The sequence below is a fragment of the Ammodytes marinus genome, assembly GCF_949987685.1.
Source record: "Ammodytes marinus genome assembly, chromosome: 13".
Lineage (NCBI taxonomy): Eukaryota > Metazoa > Chordata > Actinopteri > Uranoscopiformes > Ammodytidae > Ammodytes > Ammodytes marinus.
The window spans coordinates 11,643,848-11,664,497 of record NC_137217.1 but is presented as its reverse complement, the minus strand read 5'-3'; the positions used below and the strand labels follow the sequence as shown (position 1 = coordinate 11,664,497).

General features: G+C 40.1%; 1 protein-coding gene across 1 annotated transcript; it reads right to left on the bottom strand.

The window, feature by feature from the left end:
* Nucleotides 1-333: 333 nt before the first annotated feature.
* On the bottom strand, nt 334-7,252 carry LOC307259820 (protein lifeguard 1; the record flags this gene model as incomplete). The annotated part of the gene is made up of 10 exons (XM_080039828.1): nt 334-486; nt 1,099-1,146; nt 1,781-1,870; nt 3,637-3,724; nt 4,347-4,384; nt 4,582-4,672; nt 5,101-5,154; nt 5,622-5,700; nt 6,536-6,703; nt 7,144-7,252. The coding sequence occupies 10 exons, from the start codon at nt 7,250-7,252 to the stop codon at nt 334-336; spliced, it is 918 nt and encodes a 305-aa protein (XP_079895954.1).
* Between the last annotated feature and the right edge of the window lie 13,398 nt (nt 7,253-20,650).

Below are 20,650 nucleotides of genomic sequence, written 5' to 3'. Positions count from 1 at the left end.
AAACCTTTGTAAATGTGGCACAGATCACAGGACTTGATAATGTTACTTACTGCGTGTGGCTGAATTGTTAAGGCACTTACCATTTGCAATATGAAAATAAACCATATGTGAATTATAGGTTACAAAAACATTTGTGCTGATGCAATATAACCCCACCACCAACACTTTACACAGATCACACTTAACTAATAGGTAATTATTAACAGTAAACCTACATGAAAACATAACTGTATCTTGGTCACACATCACAGACATCACTGCCTATTTAAATATGATAAGAGAATGTCTGTAGAACTAAGAGTTGGCTCAGTGTTTATGTAGGGAGGCCTGTCATTATCGGCACAGGCCAATCAACTGCAGCAGTAGCAGGAACAGGGAGACTATGTCCAAATACAGGTTGAGGGCAGCAAAGATGTATTCCTCGGGAGAGACTTCATACTTCCTGTGTTTTCCACCCAGGATGAGCTGTGTATCAAACACCAAGTACTGCAAAGAGAAAGAGACAGAGAGATGGCATGCCTCAACACTGTGTGTGTGTGTGTGTGTGATGAAAGAGACATGCAGCTTTACAAGAATCGGTCTGATAAAAAATACGGGCCCTGTTTCTCATCTTTGAAAGAGGAGGACCGTGTATACTGTGTAGATAAACAGGCCATGATGTAAATACCCGTTTAGTAAACGCAGTTGTGGAGCTGAAAATGAAGTTGTGACTTGCCGCTGACAGCCAGTACAGCCTCTGTGTGCAGTCACAGTTTTGTTCCACCAGCTGAAGGGATGGGTCAAAACATTTGCTGTTAACGCCAAAGGCACGCAGAGAGGTGGCTGTGAAAATGAAGCCTGCCGCTGTTAAGCAGTGCATAATTGAAATCAAAGGGCACAGGGACATCAGAGTCTCTCTCTCTCTTTATACTAACTACCGTGGCAAGACACTGTAGGAAGGCTGGCTGACTGGCCCTGGGATCAAATCTTACATGGCATACACCAGCTCAACATTGAGCTTTCTATAATGATGGTCTTTTTCACTCTGTTTTAGATTTTTGACAAATTCTGTTGCAAAAAAACAAAAACATTCTGACATTAGAATATGAGTGTACTTACTACAGAAAACAGCAAGGTTCCCAGGCAGGCATACATGATGTATAGATACTGTTGAAAGAATTAGACACAAAATCAGCATTCAGTAATGTAATGCTCTATACTGATTTGGGAATATTTCTTCCACAAATAGGGGTAATATGTAGTAAAAGAAAACAAATCTATTTCACTATTCAAAATAAAGTGTTTGATATTTTCTTTCTTTCTTAGGTTACACAATGCGCTCGCTGAGGACACAATAATTCAGCAATCTATCTGAAAAACAGCATCTTTATTTTCTATCCCTTTTTCAATTCCTGTTTGTGTGAATATGATGCTAGGGGCTGAGAATGGGTGCAAACAATATGTGTTAAGAAAACAGCATTTATGTTCTGTTCCGGTTCATCTGTCACCCTTGTAAAAATAGCTGTTTAAAATCAATTGGATGGTTTTTTCCCCCCTACATATTCCCTGCTTAAGGCTAAAACAACCAACAGCCGTCACAGTAAACAGAGTGAATGCATCAGTCTGAGATCAGTGCAACTCCTGAGAGGTTTGGCGAGTGCACACTCTTCTTCTTTGTAGTCTGGCTCAGTGCTCTGTGTGTGTACAGTCTGCCTCCAACCGCACACCACTGCAATTCATTTCAAACCCTGCCCTCCCTCACTGCAAACACAGGTGTAAACACAGCCGCTTCTGGATCTACCTGCGATCGGAGGATTGCACAAAGCAATGCAAACGAAAAGAGGGTCCAGCCAAACGCCCACAGGCTCCCGTTTAACATGGTGAAGTCCCACTGGTGCCAGAAAAGGGGGGAAGAGGAGAGAGATACAGTGAATGTGACGAGCCTCTCAAACAGAATACTGTAGAACATTTCAACTCATCATTGCCATTAAAAAAGCCAGGGCGCTCAAGGTCGTACCGCACTGCAGCTGGTGCTGTGAGGCGCCGCAGATTACCAAATGATGGAGATATATTGCAGTTCAACAAACAAGAAAAAATCCTAACGATTCTGGATATGATAATGCTGGATAATTAATCAACAAACTGCAACGTAGGCACAGAGGAGGGGAGTGGAGGTGGCCTTGTTGGCCTGCGTGCCCTTTTGTCACAAAAAGGATGGCAGTTAATACAGTAGAATCATTCACACTGATCACCTGCGGAGGGTTAAGCACAACTTGCACAGGTGTCTGCATATGACAATCATTTCACAGGGACAAAAAAAATAAAGATTCTGGAATCTGAAGTAAAAGGAAAAAAACTAAAACTGTCTTAGTTCCTATATAAAACTAAACTAACTAACAAAAAAAAAACTAATGGGCTGAGGGTGCTGAGCCTAGGCTTCTATTTATATCGCAGTATTCCGCTCTATATGCAGACTATTTAAACTTGCTGCAAAAGCCTTCTTTCCACAGACTTATAATGAGCATTTAAGAACAGATATATACTATAGTATAATCATTAGACACCTGCTTGCTATTTGTGTTCAATCTTAGAAGTAGAAATAAGTGTCTGCTGCTCCTTCCGATGCAGTAAGTGAAAAGATGCGTGCTAAACCGCATTTAGAAGCAATTAAGGGTGACTCTCAATGCACTTTAAAATTGGCTTACATCTATTTCACTTTCTGCTTCACAGCTCTGAATATGCTCTTCATTGAAGGAGCATTCTAAACTATCAATGAAGTGATCCCCACTTCGACTCCTGCAAATAAAAACAACTTTGCAAGTTCTAACAAAACTTTTAAATGTCACTTACACAAGCCGTTTTATATAAGCCAAGAGACAACGGTGAGAAATATTAACACCGTTGAAGTACTTTTCACACAAAATAAAAAGAACAATAAAATGAAACTATCTTTGTGGGGGAAATGCTTCAGGGTCCAATTGAACTACAATTAGGATTGTAATTTGTAAAAATCAGATTCTTGATGAGAGTTCTTTCTTTAAAGTGTATGTGAATGGCACTCCACCAAAAGCACCAGCAATTACCTTGTGAATATTAAAATCTATCTCTCTGGAGGAGCAGCTAGTCTCTCGGTGCGTCCCTGAAAGCAGCCCTTTTTAAGATGAATCTCTTTGCTTTATTAGACAGTTCACGGTAAAAGTAGACAGACAAAAGAGAGAAAGAGAGGGTGGAGGATTTTGGCTAATGACAAAAGGCTCTCGGCCATTTTCTGAGCTAAAGATTTATGGTAGGAGCCTGGGCCAAAAATTAGGACAGGCCAGAGGTTTAACTCTGACCCTCCACTGGACATAAGGAATTAACTTGATTGACAAATACACTGATCTCAGCACTAATCATAGCTTTGCCTGGGCAGCACAGTCATCAGGGTTTTAAACCGTTGGCTGGTGACAGTGCATTAGCAAACACACTGCATGAGAAAAAAAAACCTGGGCCGGCAGCTCCTCGGCTTAACACTGTTCCTTTTGACTGCACAGGGAACACAGCTCAGTATGGATGGACCTTTACCACTCACTGCATTGCGAAGCTGCCACCGCTGTTTATGAAATTTCACTTTTGGCTGCACTGTAAACCCAGCTCAGAGTGTGTGACAGATCTCACCTTTGACTGCATGGCAAACACAGTCAAGGCAAGGGACACCAGCGCTGTCGCCCCCACAGCCCACATAACAGCCTCGGCATCAAAGTATCTGAAGACAGAAAGAGCACACAGATATGCAGTGGGAAAAGACACTCTATGTAATCATGTCTAATTAGTCAGCGGAGAAAAGCCTGTGTTCGATTCTAAAAGGGTAAAACATTACTTTCTTATAAGAAAGAGTAATTGACATTTCTTCATTTAATAGTCTGTATCATGTGTCTCAGCTAGACACCCCTCTGGAAGTGCATTGCATAATGTATCACCTATGTTCATTTAACATCAGTTACCGTACAGCTTCAGTAATGGCAATGGCCATATAAATATGAAAATTTGAATGTATTATTGATAGTCAGGCTCCAATCAGAGTGACATGCTCCTGGAAAAGCAATAGCTCACAGATGGCGAAGGTAACTTGTGTTTACACTGGCGCTGGTACAGGGAAATTGGTTTTGAACTATTTGTGACGCCGCTGATTTATTGTAAGCCCGGAAAATATGAATTTCCATATGCTCTTTTAATTTGGCAAACCAGCGATGATAGCATCTTATCAGGTATGATGGCTTCATTGCTGGCATCAAACACGCTATCAGATATGGATCAAAATCGGGTTATTATTGTGTAAATGAGGCAGCATCAGGTGGGTATATTCATCCATGGAAACAAACACTCACACTGCCACGGATCCGAGCATCAGGCCCTCTACAATAGTCTGAGACAGAGGCAGGGGGGAAGAGCGAGAGAGAGGAGAGAGATAGAGAGAGAGGAGAGAGAGAAGAGAGAGAGAAAGAGAGAGAGAGAGAGACAGGGAGAGACAAATGGAAAGTAAATACATGGCAAAAAAAATGGAAATCGAGCAGGTGTGGTGGGGGTTTAATTTGATGCCTGGCTGGAACTGGATCTACTCACAAACAGGCCCAGGGCAATAAAATTGAGGGGCACTTGACGACGGAGGTTGTCACAGCATGAGAAGACCAAGATGAACACTATCACCACCGCCCTATTTCACAGAGAATATAGAGTGTATCGTAAATAGCAAATAAAACAGGCTATAGGCAGGAAGAAGGGGGCACAGTGTTTTTAATGTGTGAATTCAGCCAGTTCATTAATTATGCACAGTGTAGCTGGCTGTCTCTTGGATTGGGATTCAAGCCGGACACACACACACACACACACACACACACACACACACACACACACACACACACACACACACACACACACACACACACACACACACACACACACACACACACACACACACACACACACACACACACACACACACACACACACACACACACACACACACACACACGTATGGATTTCCATGAGTGACAATTTCATTTAGGTGGTCAAAACTGGCGAAAAAAAAAGAAGTTGTGCAGTGGTGCTAGACAATCTGACCGGATGTTTCTGATGGCTTACATCATGGTGAAGGAGAACCAGTTGTTTTCCCACGTCCATCTCCGGAGTGTCTCCCTGTTATTTGATAGGAAAAGGGGGAAAAGAGGGAGAGGGGGGTCTTTAATAGAGGCACCATATATTTGATAGAGACAGTAGAATGATTGTATTAAATATTAACAGTGGGCATTGTGCAGATGGGAGGCTGGATACAATTCATGAAAAAAGATTACTTTAGCAGTGTTCTACCACATCCATTATACAAAACATATAAAGCTTTCGAACTATACTGCAAGCAAACATATTAAGTGGCAGAAAGGCTTTTTCGTTCTCCACCATCTTGTCTCACCTCATATATTTCAGATGACTTGAGCAGTGCTGGGGGTTTGTTTTACTGTGGGGACAACTATGGTGCTTGTGCTACTGTGCCATGGCTGGTGCTCTTGCACACTGGCAGACTACACTAGATGTGGAGAGATGGATTGGTGCCTGACATGGATTATTGTTTTTTTTTAAAGGAAATCCCTCGTGCAATGGTGCCTCACCAGTAAAGAAAAGCACAGATGATCCCGACAGTCACCAGCAGCTGAATCATCAAGGTCAAGTAGACTTTACGTATGAAACCTGTTCCAAAAGGAAGAGATGGACACATTAGTGAGGCAAAACAGAGAGAAAGGTAGACTGATAGGAGAAGCATTAGACAACAACTAAAAATAATATCTGCCAGGGCAAAGCAAGGTGGCTGCTAAGGGTTGTTAATGCTGCATAACATTTCAAAATGGTTCTGTGTTTTTTTCCACCAAAACAAATTTTTTATCCTCTCCTTTAAAATGATTTGTGTTGGGTGGGAGTTGAGAGATGCTGAGGCAGGGCACCGCACCGCAGAGATCACAAATCACTTTTAAATTTCAAATCAATTTTGGAGAAAACTCTGCAAATGAGGGAGTAGAAAAACATTGTCCTCTTATAGCTCGGACCATGCAAACGAAAAAGCATATTACTTAAAACCACACACACACACACACACACACACTCACACACACACAACACACACACACACAGACAGACGGACACACACAGACAGACACACACAGCCAATATATTTTCATATGCCATGAGCTACTGCTAGTCTATTTCTGCATATTTCCTATTTCTTTATTATATACGTAAAATAATATAAGTAGTATTTTTATCATTAATTATTTATGTATTATTTATGTTTTTTTTGTTTGTTTTTTAATTTTTAAATATTATTATTTTCTAAAGTTTTTTGTTGTTGTCTTGTCTCTGCTAGCTTGTCCAGTCCCAAATGTGTTCAGTCTTGTCCCACACACAATGGTGTTTTTGTCATGTCTCTCACTGTTTTGTTATGTACCGCAACACATAAAAAACCTATTAGATTCACTTTCTGTTTCTCTGTTCATGCCCATCCCTGGCTCCATTCTAGCCCCCCTCTCACCTCTTCGTATGGCAGCATCACTGAAGCCACTCTCGTCCTCCAAGGCATAGGAATAGTCTGGGGGAGCCTGGCCATACTGCTGTTCCCCTCCAGCTGCTGCCAGTTCCTCAGGATGGATCATGTTATCATAGGTGCCAGGGGGGGAGACCACTGCAACGTTCCCCTTCCCTACCTGCTTCATACAAACCAACAAACACACAAGGTAGTTCAAGCAACACTTTCTAAAACAATCTCCTTTGGGACAAAAATCGAGACTGACACCAGTTTGTAAACGCTGCCATACTGAGAAATACATAGAGAGCTTTGTGGAGCTGATTGGCTTAATCAACTTTGTGTCAATTCGTTTGCCGATGGCTTGGATGCACTATAGCTTTAATGAAAGGAAGTCATTCAGCCATGTAAAATCAAATGTGCAAACTGTGCCTTTGGAGTTTGCTGTAGGAAGATTTTAAAATGATCAAAGGCTGGAAATGTGTGATTGTGGCTCATGTAGTACTAATAATATGGGAATTGAATCCAAATAAATATACCAAAAACCCACAGCTTTAGCTCACTACCTGATTCCCTTTTCTAATATGAGGCTAAACAAAACATTTGAATATTGTTACCAACATTATAGCTCATCCCTGTGTAAGGACTGTTTCCATTTTCCTGAGAATCGTACGGAGGGGGGTGAGGTCCATAACCACCATTGCTGCTGCCTTTAGTCTGGTCCATTCCACCTTATGTTAGCAGATCTTTTCAGCAATAGAGACACAAAACTGTAAAATAATTATTCCCACAGATACAGGTAAGTTAAGGTCATGGCTGAGACACAAACCACAATGTCTGCCTTTTCATCAGCAATATTACATTTTTAAATAGGGCAATGTCATGGTGGAACAAATAAATCGCTAATTACAACACTGAGAATCATCCACGACTAACATCCATAATCATGGCCCAAAAGACTCCATTAAATAGAGCTTTGCGACATTTTAATGGCCAAATATGTTGTGCTTAATTGATCTCAAAAGGGAATTCAGTACAAGGAGGACAGACAGCGATGGATGTTGCATTTCTTTTTAAACTATTTTAGAGTGAATACATGACATTAACAATATCACATCAAGGTCTCCTTTTGAGCAGTATAGTAATCAAGTTAATATTACCAATTCTGTATGTTATAAAACTAAAGCAAACCACACAGTAGATTCATTAACATTGCTTAAATGTCTGTCTATGGTTAAATCGCACCTGTAATATAAGTCATTAGCAACGACTTTTGACCTCATGGCAGTGATAAATCATACCCCACCTTAAACAACATTTAGACTTGTGTTTCCTACTATCAACTCCACTCCAAAAACTAAAAAAACTAAAAATTTAAAAATGATGTGAAAATATATTTAAGGAAGGGCTGACATTATTTCAGTCCCCTCACATCATAGCCAGAAAAAAACTTCAAAAACCTCACGACAGAGATATGATGAATTACCCCTAGAGATGTTCAAGTCGTTAACAAGTGATCAATTGTTCTTTTGACTTATGTCTGTTCACATAAATCAATTCATTACTGCTCTAATCCATTATATTGTGTCTTACCTTCTGCTTTGACGGCCGGGAATCTGCCCTGCTGTAGCTTCCTGTAGCGTAGGTTTCCCTTCAGGGCAAAGTCTACCTGCTATCAGTGGCTTCACACAGAGACAGGACTTTAGCTCCAGGGGGAAGGGGATGCATCCCTCATTGGGCTCAACGGGATATTCAGATGGAGTTCTTAAAATGTCTGTAAAGTAAATAGGTTTGCACTTTGTCAAAGAAAATCATGCCTTATAGCCTTTCTACCTTTCCTGTTTTTAAAGTTGCACTATGAAACTTTGGATATGTCAGAGAAGGGAAAATCTTCTAAGGTATATTCTCATAACTGAATGAAAACACTTTACTCGCAAGAACATTGGATCCCTGGAAAACTGTTGGAAGTCGGAAAGCTACCCGAAAACGTTAGTATTCCACTGTTGTTGTTTACAGCAGCATGGCCCACAGTTTTGTTTACAAATATTCTAGTCTTACATTTGGTTCCAGGTGCCTCAAAATAATTTATTTTATTTATAATGATAGCTTAACTAACTGCAGGTTCTGCAAATGTAAACAAATACCCATCCTCTGAAACTACACAGTGTACCTTTAACCAATACTTACCCACTGAGGCCATTAGTTGAAGTTATGTTTTAAATGTTAATTTCCTGTAATATTATATCATTAACCTGCCGTTATGCTGTGTAAATGCAGCACAATGGCACCCTGTGTAACCCTTGGAGTCATTTGACTTACCTTGGCCTCCCTGGTTACACATTGATAGCAACCTGACCATAGAAAACACATTCAATGACGGATAGACCAATGAATGATGAACCCCCACCAATTCACAGAGGGATGATGGATATATTGAGTCACGGCAATGAAGAATAGCTTAAGACATACTGTACGCCCGGAAATACATGAAGTAATATAGGCCAATAGAGTCTTAGTGCTCCTCCATGGAGAATTGCCACTGAAGGGGATATAGTGAAGGCTTCATGCATGAATGATATTCTAGTCCCGGATGAATTAATTCTCTATGAAAAAGCTCAAGTAAATTGCAATTTCCACTTCCAATTAGCCCTTGATTAAATTTGATTTTGCCAAATATGAAGTGTTTTATTGTGGGATTTAAAGTGATGAGACAGATACACGGATGCATATCAATTAGATAGTTTTTTTTTTTTTTTTAAGATATTTTTTGGGCATTTTTATGCTTTATTTGATTCATTTGATTGAGTGCAGAGAGACAGAGGTGAAATGGGGCATAGAGGGGAGTGACATGCAGAGAACGACCACGGGTGGGAATCAAACCCAGGTCTGCTGCTGGGCCCGGCCCGGGAGGGGGACGCCTTACCAACTGAGCTAAAGGCGCCCCCATCAATTAGATAGTTAACCTCTAGATAGCATTCCAGCCTCTTTTAATATAATGGATGAATAACCAAAAAAGAGTCCAGCAGTCCACCTGATCTGTACAAACACTAGACAACACATACAAATGAGTAATACATGATTGTATAAGCAGTTAAAAGGTAAGGTCTTATTGGTAAATTGGTGTCAAAAACTAAATTCTACATACAACTGGGTCAGTGCACATAAGTATTACAACAACAAAAAATATCTTAAATCGGTGTGAGTCTTAAATCTTATGGTTTCCCAGCAGCATTCAAACATTAATCATACTGTATATGAAGCAAACACTGGAGGGCACTAGTCTGCTGCGCTTCTTCTGCTAATTGCAGTGATTTGGATGTGACTCTTCGGTTTCTATTGCTGCAACCTCCCCACCCCAACCAGCAGCACCAAATGGTCTGGAGAGCGCCTTTGAAACCGGCTGCCTCTACATTTAAACTGCTGCTGGATCAAATCCTTTAATTCTCTAAACTAAATGTGACCTTTTTAGTTTCTTTCAAATTGTCGCTGGGACAAAAGGAAGCATTGTTTTTCCCATTTTGGCAGAGGGGAAAGTCATTTCAAACTGAAAAAAAACAAGACAAATTCTTGCCACGCAGTATCATGAGCATCATATTTTACATGCAGCTTGTTTGTGACACATACACATTTTCAATTGGTTCTCTTCTGTTTGGTGTGGCAGTCAACACAGGCTATATTTGCCCCGCTTGCTCAAATCTGATCATATTTAAGATTTTTCTCTCTTTACCTTTTCATGAGATCTCAGTCACATTTAAATGGATGGCACAAGTTAACCCAACATCACATTTGAGCAAGCGGCTGAAATCTAGCCACATCAGTGTGGGGCACAGTGTGAGGACGAATAACACACATCTGATTTTGCTTGCACTGTCCGAACAGGGGAAACACACAAGGCTTAAGCCACATACAAAGCATGTGTGCAGAGTAGAGAGCTGTGTCCAGGCCATGATACACAGGACGGATGGACAAGGGGAGGAAAATATAGAAGGGGAAGGGGGAGAGGGAGATAGAGATAGAGATAGATAGAAAGAAAGAAAAAAGGAGGACAGATAGATAGATAGATAGATAGATAGATAGATAGATAGATAGATAGATAGATAGATAGATAGATAGATAGATAGATAGATAGATAGATAGATAGATAGATAGATAGATAGATAGATAGATAGATAGATAGATAGATGGAGACAGACAGACAGACAGACAGACAGACAGACAGACAGACAGACAGACAGACAGACAGTGTTTCCTGTCTGCATGGAGACAACGTTGTTCTGTAAGACGGATGCAATGTTCTTTGGGGCTTTTGGGACTGAGGATCACAGAGGGGAGTGTTCTTGTGTCAGTGGGGAAGAAGAAATGTAGCCATCATGTAAGTCTTCCCTGCCACTGCATGCAGTCATGAATTACTGCTTTCCAGCCATTTGGCCACACAAGGATTTATTTAGAGAATTGAAAAGGTGGTTTGTGCGGGGGCATGAGACAGTCCCTGTGATGGTCTGGAGGTCTGCCTCACTAGATGCCTCTTCATTTCTAATTTACAGCCCTTGTGAAGCTGCTAATGTAGAATTTCAGCAGGATGTATGGCTGACAGGAGAGTGTTTTAATGACTCGCACCACGCAATGGGACTGTATGTCTTACTGTTAATAATGAAAGAGGCTGCACGGTGTTCCCTTTATTAATATCAGCTTCTTCTTTTACAGTCTATATGGTCCAGAAGTCTAAAGAAGAAGTAAAGATACAATGTCAGTAAAATGAACGATTCCTGACACAACATTCTGACTTGCTGTAAGGGTCCAATCACTGTGCTTTCAGAAAGACTTGCATTGTCTTGCAAGTGAGTGCAACACAAAAGGCACAGCTGCAGTCAGTGTAATTCAATGGACATATAATTAAGTGAATAAATGACTGTTATCTATAGTTGATTTAATATATTAAAACGCTGTTGCAGAGAGCACAAATCCGCAGATGAATTTATCCTCATTAGAGTCAGGGTTTACATTAGCTGTGTCTACAATGAGCACTCCATTACTAAATTATAAATAATCTCCAAGAAACTTCTGTCTAAATACCTTCAACGGCGTAATTTATTGAGTATCATCAACTGTGTCACAGGCAATACCTGCACCACATTCATTGAAAAGGATAATAAGGAGTTATCTTCATCTGTGGCTCTGTCAAATTTTTTCCTCAAACTATTTATATTAAAAGGAAATTAAGAAGTCTACTCTGACAACAGTTTGGATCCGCGCAATAAATACCCTCTTATATGGTTTTAAATAATGCTATTACAGTGGGAAGCCTCACGCAGCACATGTGATTTCAAAGGTTTTTAAAAGTGTTGAGATGTTCATGCACAACATTATTTATTTCAAAATAAAACACACAGCAAAGCGTAACTCTAGGTTACTTCCATGACCCAGGTACATGGGTCCATGGCTGAGCGGTCAAGCTAATATTAAGTGATCTCAAGTCTAATTAGCTTATAAGTCTTCAGACCAGAGCTTGACAATTATCACTCCAATTATCCACTTATATTATTATAGTGAGATAGAGGCAATCCTTTTTTTTTTTTTTTTTACCTCTATGGCTAATTATAAAGACAAAAACAATTTTCAAATTCATCTCCGACTGATTTTCTAAAGACACCATTAAATCGACTTTCTATTTACCTATAAAAAAAACTGTCACACCGCTGTGCTACATTTACCAACCAGACCCTGAAATATATAAAAACATCAGCAGTGATTTAATGATAGCCTTGATTGCCTTATTAATCTACGGTGGCGCTGAGCATTCACCAAATAAAAAAAAAGTTTCACAGCTAATGTAGCCGTTAGCACACTCAGTATCTCGTAATTACGAGAAAAGATCTTACGAGATAAGTATCTCGTAATTAGTGTGAATGCTGGAAGCTTCCAGCATTCACACTATTGTTATCCTAATTACGAGATAAGGATCGTTATTGATGAATGAGAGGGATGATCCTTATCTCGTAATTACGAGATCCTTATCTCGTAGTTACGAGATCCTTATCTCGTAATTACGAGATCCTTATCTCGTAATTACGAGATCTTTATCTCGTAATTAATTTTGCATTTTTACACTGCAATAACCAACCAGTTAATTAGTTCTTGACGGCTCACTTTTCTGATGATGTTTGGATGCTTGGGTTGGGGATGTTAGAGATGATTCAGAGTGGAGCGGAGAGTATCCGGATGCCACGGAAGAACTGAGGGAAAGTTTCTTCAAAGCCCTGGTGGTGTCAGACAGGCTGACAACAGGCTGCCAGGTCAAACAGAGAGCTCCACCAAATCCCTCAGGGTCCACTGTCTCCCCCTTCAAACGTGCTGTATCCCTGATGCAGACATACCAAAACATGCAGAGATGTGATGTGGATGTTTTCTTGGCAGTTCTACCACAGAAACCTCCATATATTTTCATATATCATGGCTGACGACGCCTATAGTCCAAGAGGCTTTATTATAGAGCACCATGAGCTGTGCATGTAAATGTCAACTCAATCAGAGTCAGGGGGCAAGGGGCGTGGCCTGTTAAACATTGCATTTTTGAATTATGGTTTTCGCATTTGTGGCGCCCCCTATGGGTTAATCTCGTCAAGTTTCAAGGGACATGCTACCACGTCTTTTGCACATATCCAGCAAGTTTTATGATGATAGGACCTATGGTCAATGTTTAAAAGGCCTCCTGTCACTTTAAGACGCCATGACAGTGAGCGGAAAACTACATGGCCAGCAGGGCGCGCTCGGACATGTCTCGTGACTCTGCTCGAGGAATCAGACGGAGAAGACTGACTTGCGCTCGGCACGGCCGCCACTAGCTCACCAAGAACTATTTAGTTTAAGGCTTAAATGCACAGTTTAGTATTAACCAGCTTGTTCTGTTGGGATTTGTGCGTGCATGAAGCTAAACCACAAATTACAACACAAATTGCCTCATAAATTCACTGGTGTTACTTTATCATCACGTGCTTCAATAAACCCTGTAAACCGTCCATCATCTGGAACCCCCTTTATTGCCACCACCAGAGTTCTGACCGGACTCTCCACAGGGATTTGAAATATCCTATTAGCAAAGTTTTATCTATTTTTTAGTCAATGAGTCATGGTCAATTCGCTGATAAGCCCCGCCCCTGCTTAAACGTTTGGGTCAATGGCGGCCATGTTTTTCAAGCTATCCTTCTAATATTTTTGGGAGATGTGTGTTATAGTCCACCGAGGGTTTGTGAGAAATTTGGTGTCCATACAGAGAAAGTTGTGGTTAAAACCCTATTTTTCAGTTTATGCTAATTAGTGGAAAATATTCCCAGGCGGATTTATCTGGTCCCAGAGGCTTTTTTGTAGAGCACCCTAACGCATACCTGTGTGAGAAATTTCGAAACAATCGGACTTACGGTGTGCGGGGCGTGGCCTCTCAAAGTTTGTTCAGTCGGGACCTTATAACAGCGCCCCCTTGTGGAAAATCAAAAAACTATAATAGCACACCCCGTGGGGTAGGGACGCACGTTCTGTGAACATTTGGAATGTCTAAGTGTTAAAGGTGTGGGAGGAGTAGGAACTAGAAAAAAAAGTCGGAAGGAGTTAAACAATTGTAAAATAGTTTAAAGAAAAACGTAGACATTGTGAAAGACAGTAGGCAGTCCAAGGACAGATGGATGTCTCATCTGTGAAGCAGCCGTGCAGTCATTTGATGGCAGATGCTCTCTGTCAAAAACTGGGCAGAGAAGATTTGAATTTTGGGGTCTTTTCTTCCCTGACAGTATTCAAACTGTGAAAATGGATTTTCACATAAGCCGTGACAACCACAGAACATTAACTGACAATGGCACTTCACCGCATGGCCCGACAAGAAGAAAGCAGTGCTGCCAGCCACCATCCTCTGGTCAACATGTCAGCCTCTCTCTTCATCACACAGCCTGCTTGGTTATTAAAAAATCACACATAAAAGTTTGAGCGTTGCTTTGACTAGAAGAATATATGATTAGATGAGAGCTGGCGTTTTGCAAAAACTGTGCAATATTTAGTTTCTCTATTTCCTTGCTTGGCCCTTTACTTATGTAAGAATTACATAAGGATAATGCAATAAATGTATACATAGCATAATTATTCAAACTATTTTATGATTAAATCAATTAAATAATTATATTTTGTCTTAGACTGTAAATGCACAGATCAGATGTAGAAAAAGATACTGGGACTACTTGGGCTTTGTAATCAAGTAACCCTTGGGCCTGCCACACATACTTAACCGCTCTGCTTTCTTTGGGCTAGTGTTTCTTTCTTTAGTAATGATGCCAAACCTTGTAGCAGTTGATTTTAAGCCCCCCAAAAACTTCTCTTTATTTGCTTCAAATTGAGTCCAAAGTACATTTGCAATCAAAAGAAATTCAACTGTACCCATTTTTTCTTGCATGTTAAACTGTTAATGAATAATGTTTAGTGTAAGTTTTTTCTTCTTCTGAACTTTAACTGTTGTGGCCTGTGTGATTGAATATGGTTGATAGAAAGGATGACATGAGCAAGGACATGGACCATATTTTAGACTTCTCTATGAACAATATGCAGAATGAAACATGTGTAACCTCCATGGTACCTCACAAGGATCGCCATAATACAATATGTGAAAGGTGAGGCAGGGAACAGTTTTCATAGCATCTCATCTGTTGAATATAAAAGGCAAATGTTGCACATATACAGTAGACATAGTTTCTATATATTGGCAAAGCCTATTCAATACAAATATTACACTAGTGCCAATATATTTGTTCCCTTCACACTAGATTTAATTTATTTTGGAATATGAATGAATAATGTTTATTTTCATGTTATGCTACACAAATGGCCCAACCCACACGGGATTACAAGACACCGATATAATACTGCACAAAGAGTGTATGTGGTACACGCAGAATCACAATTCACCATACAATACAATACACCCGGCACCGGATAAACACACTAAATATAAATTGACATATTTCTCTTTCGCCCATGCCTTTTCAATTAAGTCAGCAATCACAAATGTTCTATGAGTGAGTAATCCTGACTTTATCTGAGCACACAGAGGACAACTTGTCCAACAAAAAAAACCTTTGCCAGTATAAACATACTGCATTATCTAACTATTGATCTCAGCACATGCACATGCTACTCAACTCTACTACTCCGCAAGAAGAACAGGGCTCTATAAATTAACTATGTTTTAATCCAGCAGAAAAAAGGCATTCCGAAGCTGCTGCTAAAAGCTGTACTATGATAATTTGGCAGCAGAAAGAAACTGTGTGGATTATGATTATGACATTGACTTTACAATCATTTCCGACTGACCTTCATTATATGACTTAAAATGTGCTAATCAATTGTAAATTATGCAAAACCACACCATGGCACAACGCTCAGAGATGCCCGCTCACTGTTGAACATTTTGGTTGAGATGCCACATGCTTGGGAAAACAGGGCTAATGCTAGTCATAAGTCAACCAAATCATTCTTCTCTTTATAATTCAGTGAGCTCAGATGAATGTTTTATTTAACTACATCTAGAGCAGGAGGAGACAACAGTATTGGCAAAGAGGAATCTAATTTCCTTGAAGGACTGCCACGAGTCAATAGATGGGCCCCTGACTTAAATTAGTTAGGGAAGCGATAACACATGTTCTTACAATGTTGCTCTGGTCTAAAGAGACACTTCAACGAAATGTAGCTAGGAGCCAAACAGAAGTGGCAGCAGACTGCAGGGACAGTTGCGGTCATCCATCAAACAGTCCATGACATCCGCAGAGAACGTTGCCGCCTCCACAGTCCCCCGTTTCATGCATTATGTTGCATACAAGCCCATGATAAACAGTCATTATGTACAGATAACAACTAGAATGAAAAAAAAGCTCAGTCTGTTTCTCCGCACGAGGGATTTTGATTTGTCCACTGCAAATTATCCACAAAAATGATTGGAAACTAATGTGTTCTTGAATCCCAGAACGCAGCTGTGCCTTTGTGTTTATGAGTGTTTGACCTGGTCTGAGCAGGACATCATCCAAACCACTCACACAGCCAGTGATCCTTAACACCAAAATTGCCCATCACCCCTTAATAGCCACTCACAAACGACACATAGTGCCTCTCCTCCCACGGCGGAAAAGTTAGCATGGTTGGTCACCTAAACACTGAATAAAGACGAGAGAAAATAAGACAACTAAATAAATATGTACATAAAAAAGCATATATTTTTGTGTTGAAATTTGTTCCACTGAACAGCATGCGTGATAACAATTCCAAAATGCAATTTACATCACAGGCCTAAACTGAGATGGTGTTTATCATGCACCAACAATTTACTGACAAGATAGAATGTCACATATTATTTCATTGCACCATCTTTGTGTGCAATGTAAGTTATGCAGAGAGAATATAACAATAAAAGAGCATCTTATTTGATATTGATTTGCTCTCAAAATCAGCAAACAATTTATCTTTTGGTTTCCATTCATAAGACAGACAAAACATTAAAGAGTACAGTATGTCTAACAGGTGAGGTGATTTGAGTAATTCAAACATTTAATTTTATCGCGGTCGTCGTAATATTCTTGGCTTCTGAATCATATTAAACTGTAGATCTATAAATACTAATTAAATATTGAACTTCAAAACACAATAAAACAAAGCTATCGAATATATTTTCTGCAAAATAAAAATCTAGATTTTCAAAGTGTTTCTCGGTGTTTCAATTTATTGCCTTTCAATATTTTTTATTTCACATGAAGCCAGTGAGATATGTTTTTAATTTGAGTTTGTAACGATATTAACAAATTATACTGTATCCAGGCAAACAAAGAGAGTGAGAGAGAAAGAGAGAGAGAGAGAGAGAGAGAGAGAGAGCGCATAAAAGCTACTCAGTACGTCTGCCCCCCTCCTGTATAAATATTACATGTGGTTTTTCAATTGTGAAGCCCAATTACTCACTCGATCAAAAGCAGGCCTGTGTTCTGTTGTGAACTTTCTTCTCTCTGGATTTACCTGAGGGGAAGTTGGGGATATGGGAGCATTGGAGTTGTTTTGTGACTGCTGTGATTGAAGTTTGGAGAGCTGATGAAATAACATTAATGCGCTGTGTTTTTTTTAAAACCACACCCATGTTTGTGAGGCTTATCCTCCTGACAGTGGAGCACATTACCAACTTCAGTCTGATGGCTCATGGGAGATGTTGTTTCCTGCGGTGGACAATGTCTCATGTGACAGATGGGATTGGCTGTTCAAAAGCATGTTTTGTCAAAGAACAAGAAAAACCAAGTAATCTGTTGTGTACAGCCGCTTATTTCACATCAAACTCAATCTGATTCCTCCAGGAGCACGTCACAAGGCATTAGAAGCCAATTTGGAAAATTTCCACAATTAATTAATAGCTGAAGACGGGGGAGCTATTAAGTTGGACCCCCTGTGAGCCATTCATCAAAGTTGTCATGTGTCAAGAAGAGCTTGAATGTTCCCACTGAGTTTGTTTATTGATTTGGGGAGTCCAATTCACAAGATTTGCAAACATTTATTTATCTTTGCGTATAGGATTTGTTTAAACACTAGCAGAGAATAAAGTTGCAAAGATTACAGGCAACGAAACAACTCGTTAGCTGAAGTCGGTGAGCCGCTTGAGTGACATAGACATGGTTCAAAGATAGAAATGTGTTTTTCTCCGAAAAACAAGTAAATTAAAAAGGAAAAAGCTTCTTCGCTTTCTTGGAGCTGGATGAGAAGATCAATACCACTCTCATTTCTTTATGCCTATATATGAAACAGCCAGCAGCCAATTACCTTAGCATAAAGACGGGGGGAAACAGCCTGCCTGATTCTGTCCAAACATATGCATCTAAATGTCAACCATTATTCTAATTAAATGTATGATATCCTAGTGGGAACTGGAGCATGTTACATTCGGGATCCTGGCTCAGGATTTATGATAAGGAACTGCCTGATAATTAAATGTTTAGTAGGAATCTGCTAAATCCCCCATCTGCTCAGTGATCAACGACACCGATCCCACACACACACACACACACACAAACACAAACACACACACTCTCTCTTCTGCCCCCTCGGTTGCTTTCATGATAGGCAGTGTTGATCCTGCTCATTGACCTCAGTTTAACATTCGTTCAATTGATATCCACCAGGGTCTTCGTTGACCTACTTCAGGCTATCTCCCAATGCCCATGTAATATAACGCGGCTTAAAATTTTATTTAGCTGAGATGGCTATGGAGGAAGTTACATTATTCATCCACTTTAAGATTATAAAGGGCATATTAAACTGTAGAACTCTTCTAGGAGTTGCTCTCAGAAACTCAGTTCCACAGCATATTAAATCCCAGTCGTGTCTTCTAGACATAATCTTTTACACAAATTTGATTCTTACAACCAGTGTAAATGTTACATGGTGCACACATCATTGGGAAGTTGTGCTATTAAAATATCTGCAAAGAAATTAAGAAAAAATATGAAACTTTCGTTTTGTCCTGAGTGTGTCAGGACACACAACAGAGAGAGAGAGAGAGAGAGAGAGAGAGAGAGAGAGAGAGAGAGAGAGAGAGAGAGAGAGAGAGAGAGAGAGAGAGAGAGAGAGAGAGGCTAGTTAGTCAACTGACAATCCAGCACATGAGCGCCAACAGATCCATGAAGCCAGGCCCTACTCATTATGCTTTGTCACGCGTCTTCTTGACAGATGACTCTCTGGGTAAACACAAGTAGAGCTGCAACAATTAATCGACAAATCGATTATTAAAATAATTGCCAGCTATTTTGATAATCAATTAATCGTTTAGAGTAATTTTTTAATAAAAAATTTCCAAATTCTCTGATTTCAGCTTCTCAAATGTGAATATTTTCTGGTTTCTTTAATTCTATTATGACAGTAAACTGAAATATCTGTGTGTTTTGGACATAAAAATACATTTGAGGACGTCAACATGGGCTTTGGAAAATTGATCAACATTTTTCACCATTTTCTGACACTTTAAGAACCAAAACACTTATCGATTAATCGAGAAAATAATCGACAGATTAATCGATTATCAAAATAATCGTTAGTTGCAGCCCTAAACACAAGACTTTGAACAATACAGGATATGGAGTGGGAAAACTCCTGTTAGGAGGATCCTATCAACAGTGGCCCACTGATATCAATCAGAGCCCCTATTGTTTTATTCTTGGTGAGAACTACCAAGATGTACAAAACCAACGAGTGCTGCCATCTATCATTCAGTGTGTGTCAATATTGCTGGCTGTGGTGAATGTTGCGTGATTTCACGGTACACATTCAGCCCCTTGATGAAAATGGAGGAACGCCACGGGGGGAACCGAACATCAAAAGGCATCCAGGAACATCCCTGCATTGTACCATCGCGTGCATCTCTGCACAATCTTTTTTTATCTTCTACAGCAGGCACACATGCCCACGCCACAAGATCACAAATGCATTCCATGAATATCAGCTTATATTCCAGCTCAGTCACCACAACTGCATTTTGTAGAATGACACAGTAAATACTGTAGCAGTAGCCCCACCACCACTGAACATTGGAGAGGTTCCACAAGGGATTCTCCCTGACACAGACACCATAGCCCTTAATGAAGCCATGTGCTGTTCTAAGAGCAAACAGGGAGGTCAAGTCAGTATTACTATTAGTGTATTACACTGAGCATATACAACCATACTGAACAAACACCCTGAGCCTGGCATGTCGGCTAAACTCCAGCTTCTATTACATCACCATCCCCTTGGGGTAAAATCTGCTTGATGAAGCTTTGGAGTAACTTCAATGGAAAATCCTTCTGGCAAATATTTGTAATCCATACATAAATCCCTGGCTTAGAGACTTTAAAGTAAATGCCTAACCTGGGTTCTGAACCATATATGTTCCTGCCAGTCAAGTGCATGTCTTGGTTTTTCATGGATCCTCTTCATACTTTATACTTCACGTAACTGGGCGTTGTGTGATCTCTGTCACACTCCCCTGCATCTCCTCTTCTTTGATTGCTCCAATGGGCTCCATCATTCCTGACAAACTGTCAACAACTCTGTGGCAGGTATCAACTCATTTGAAATACAGCCAGTTTG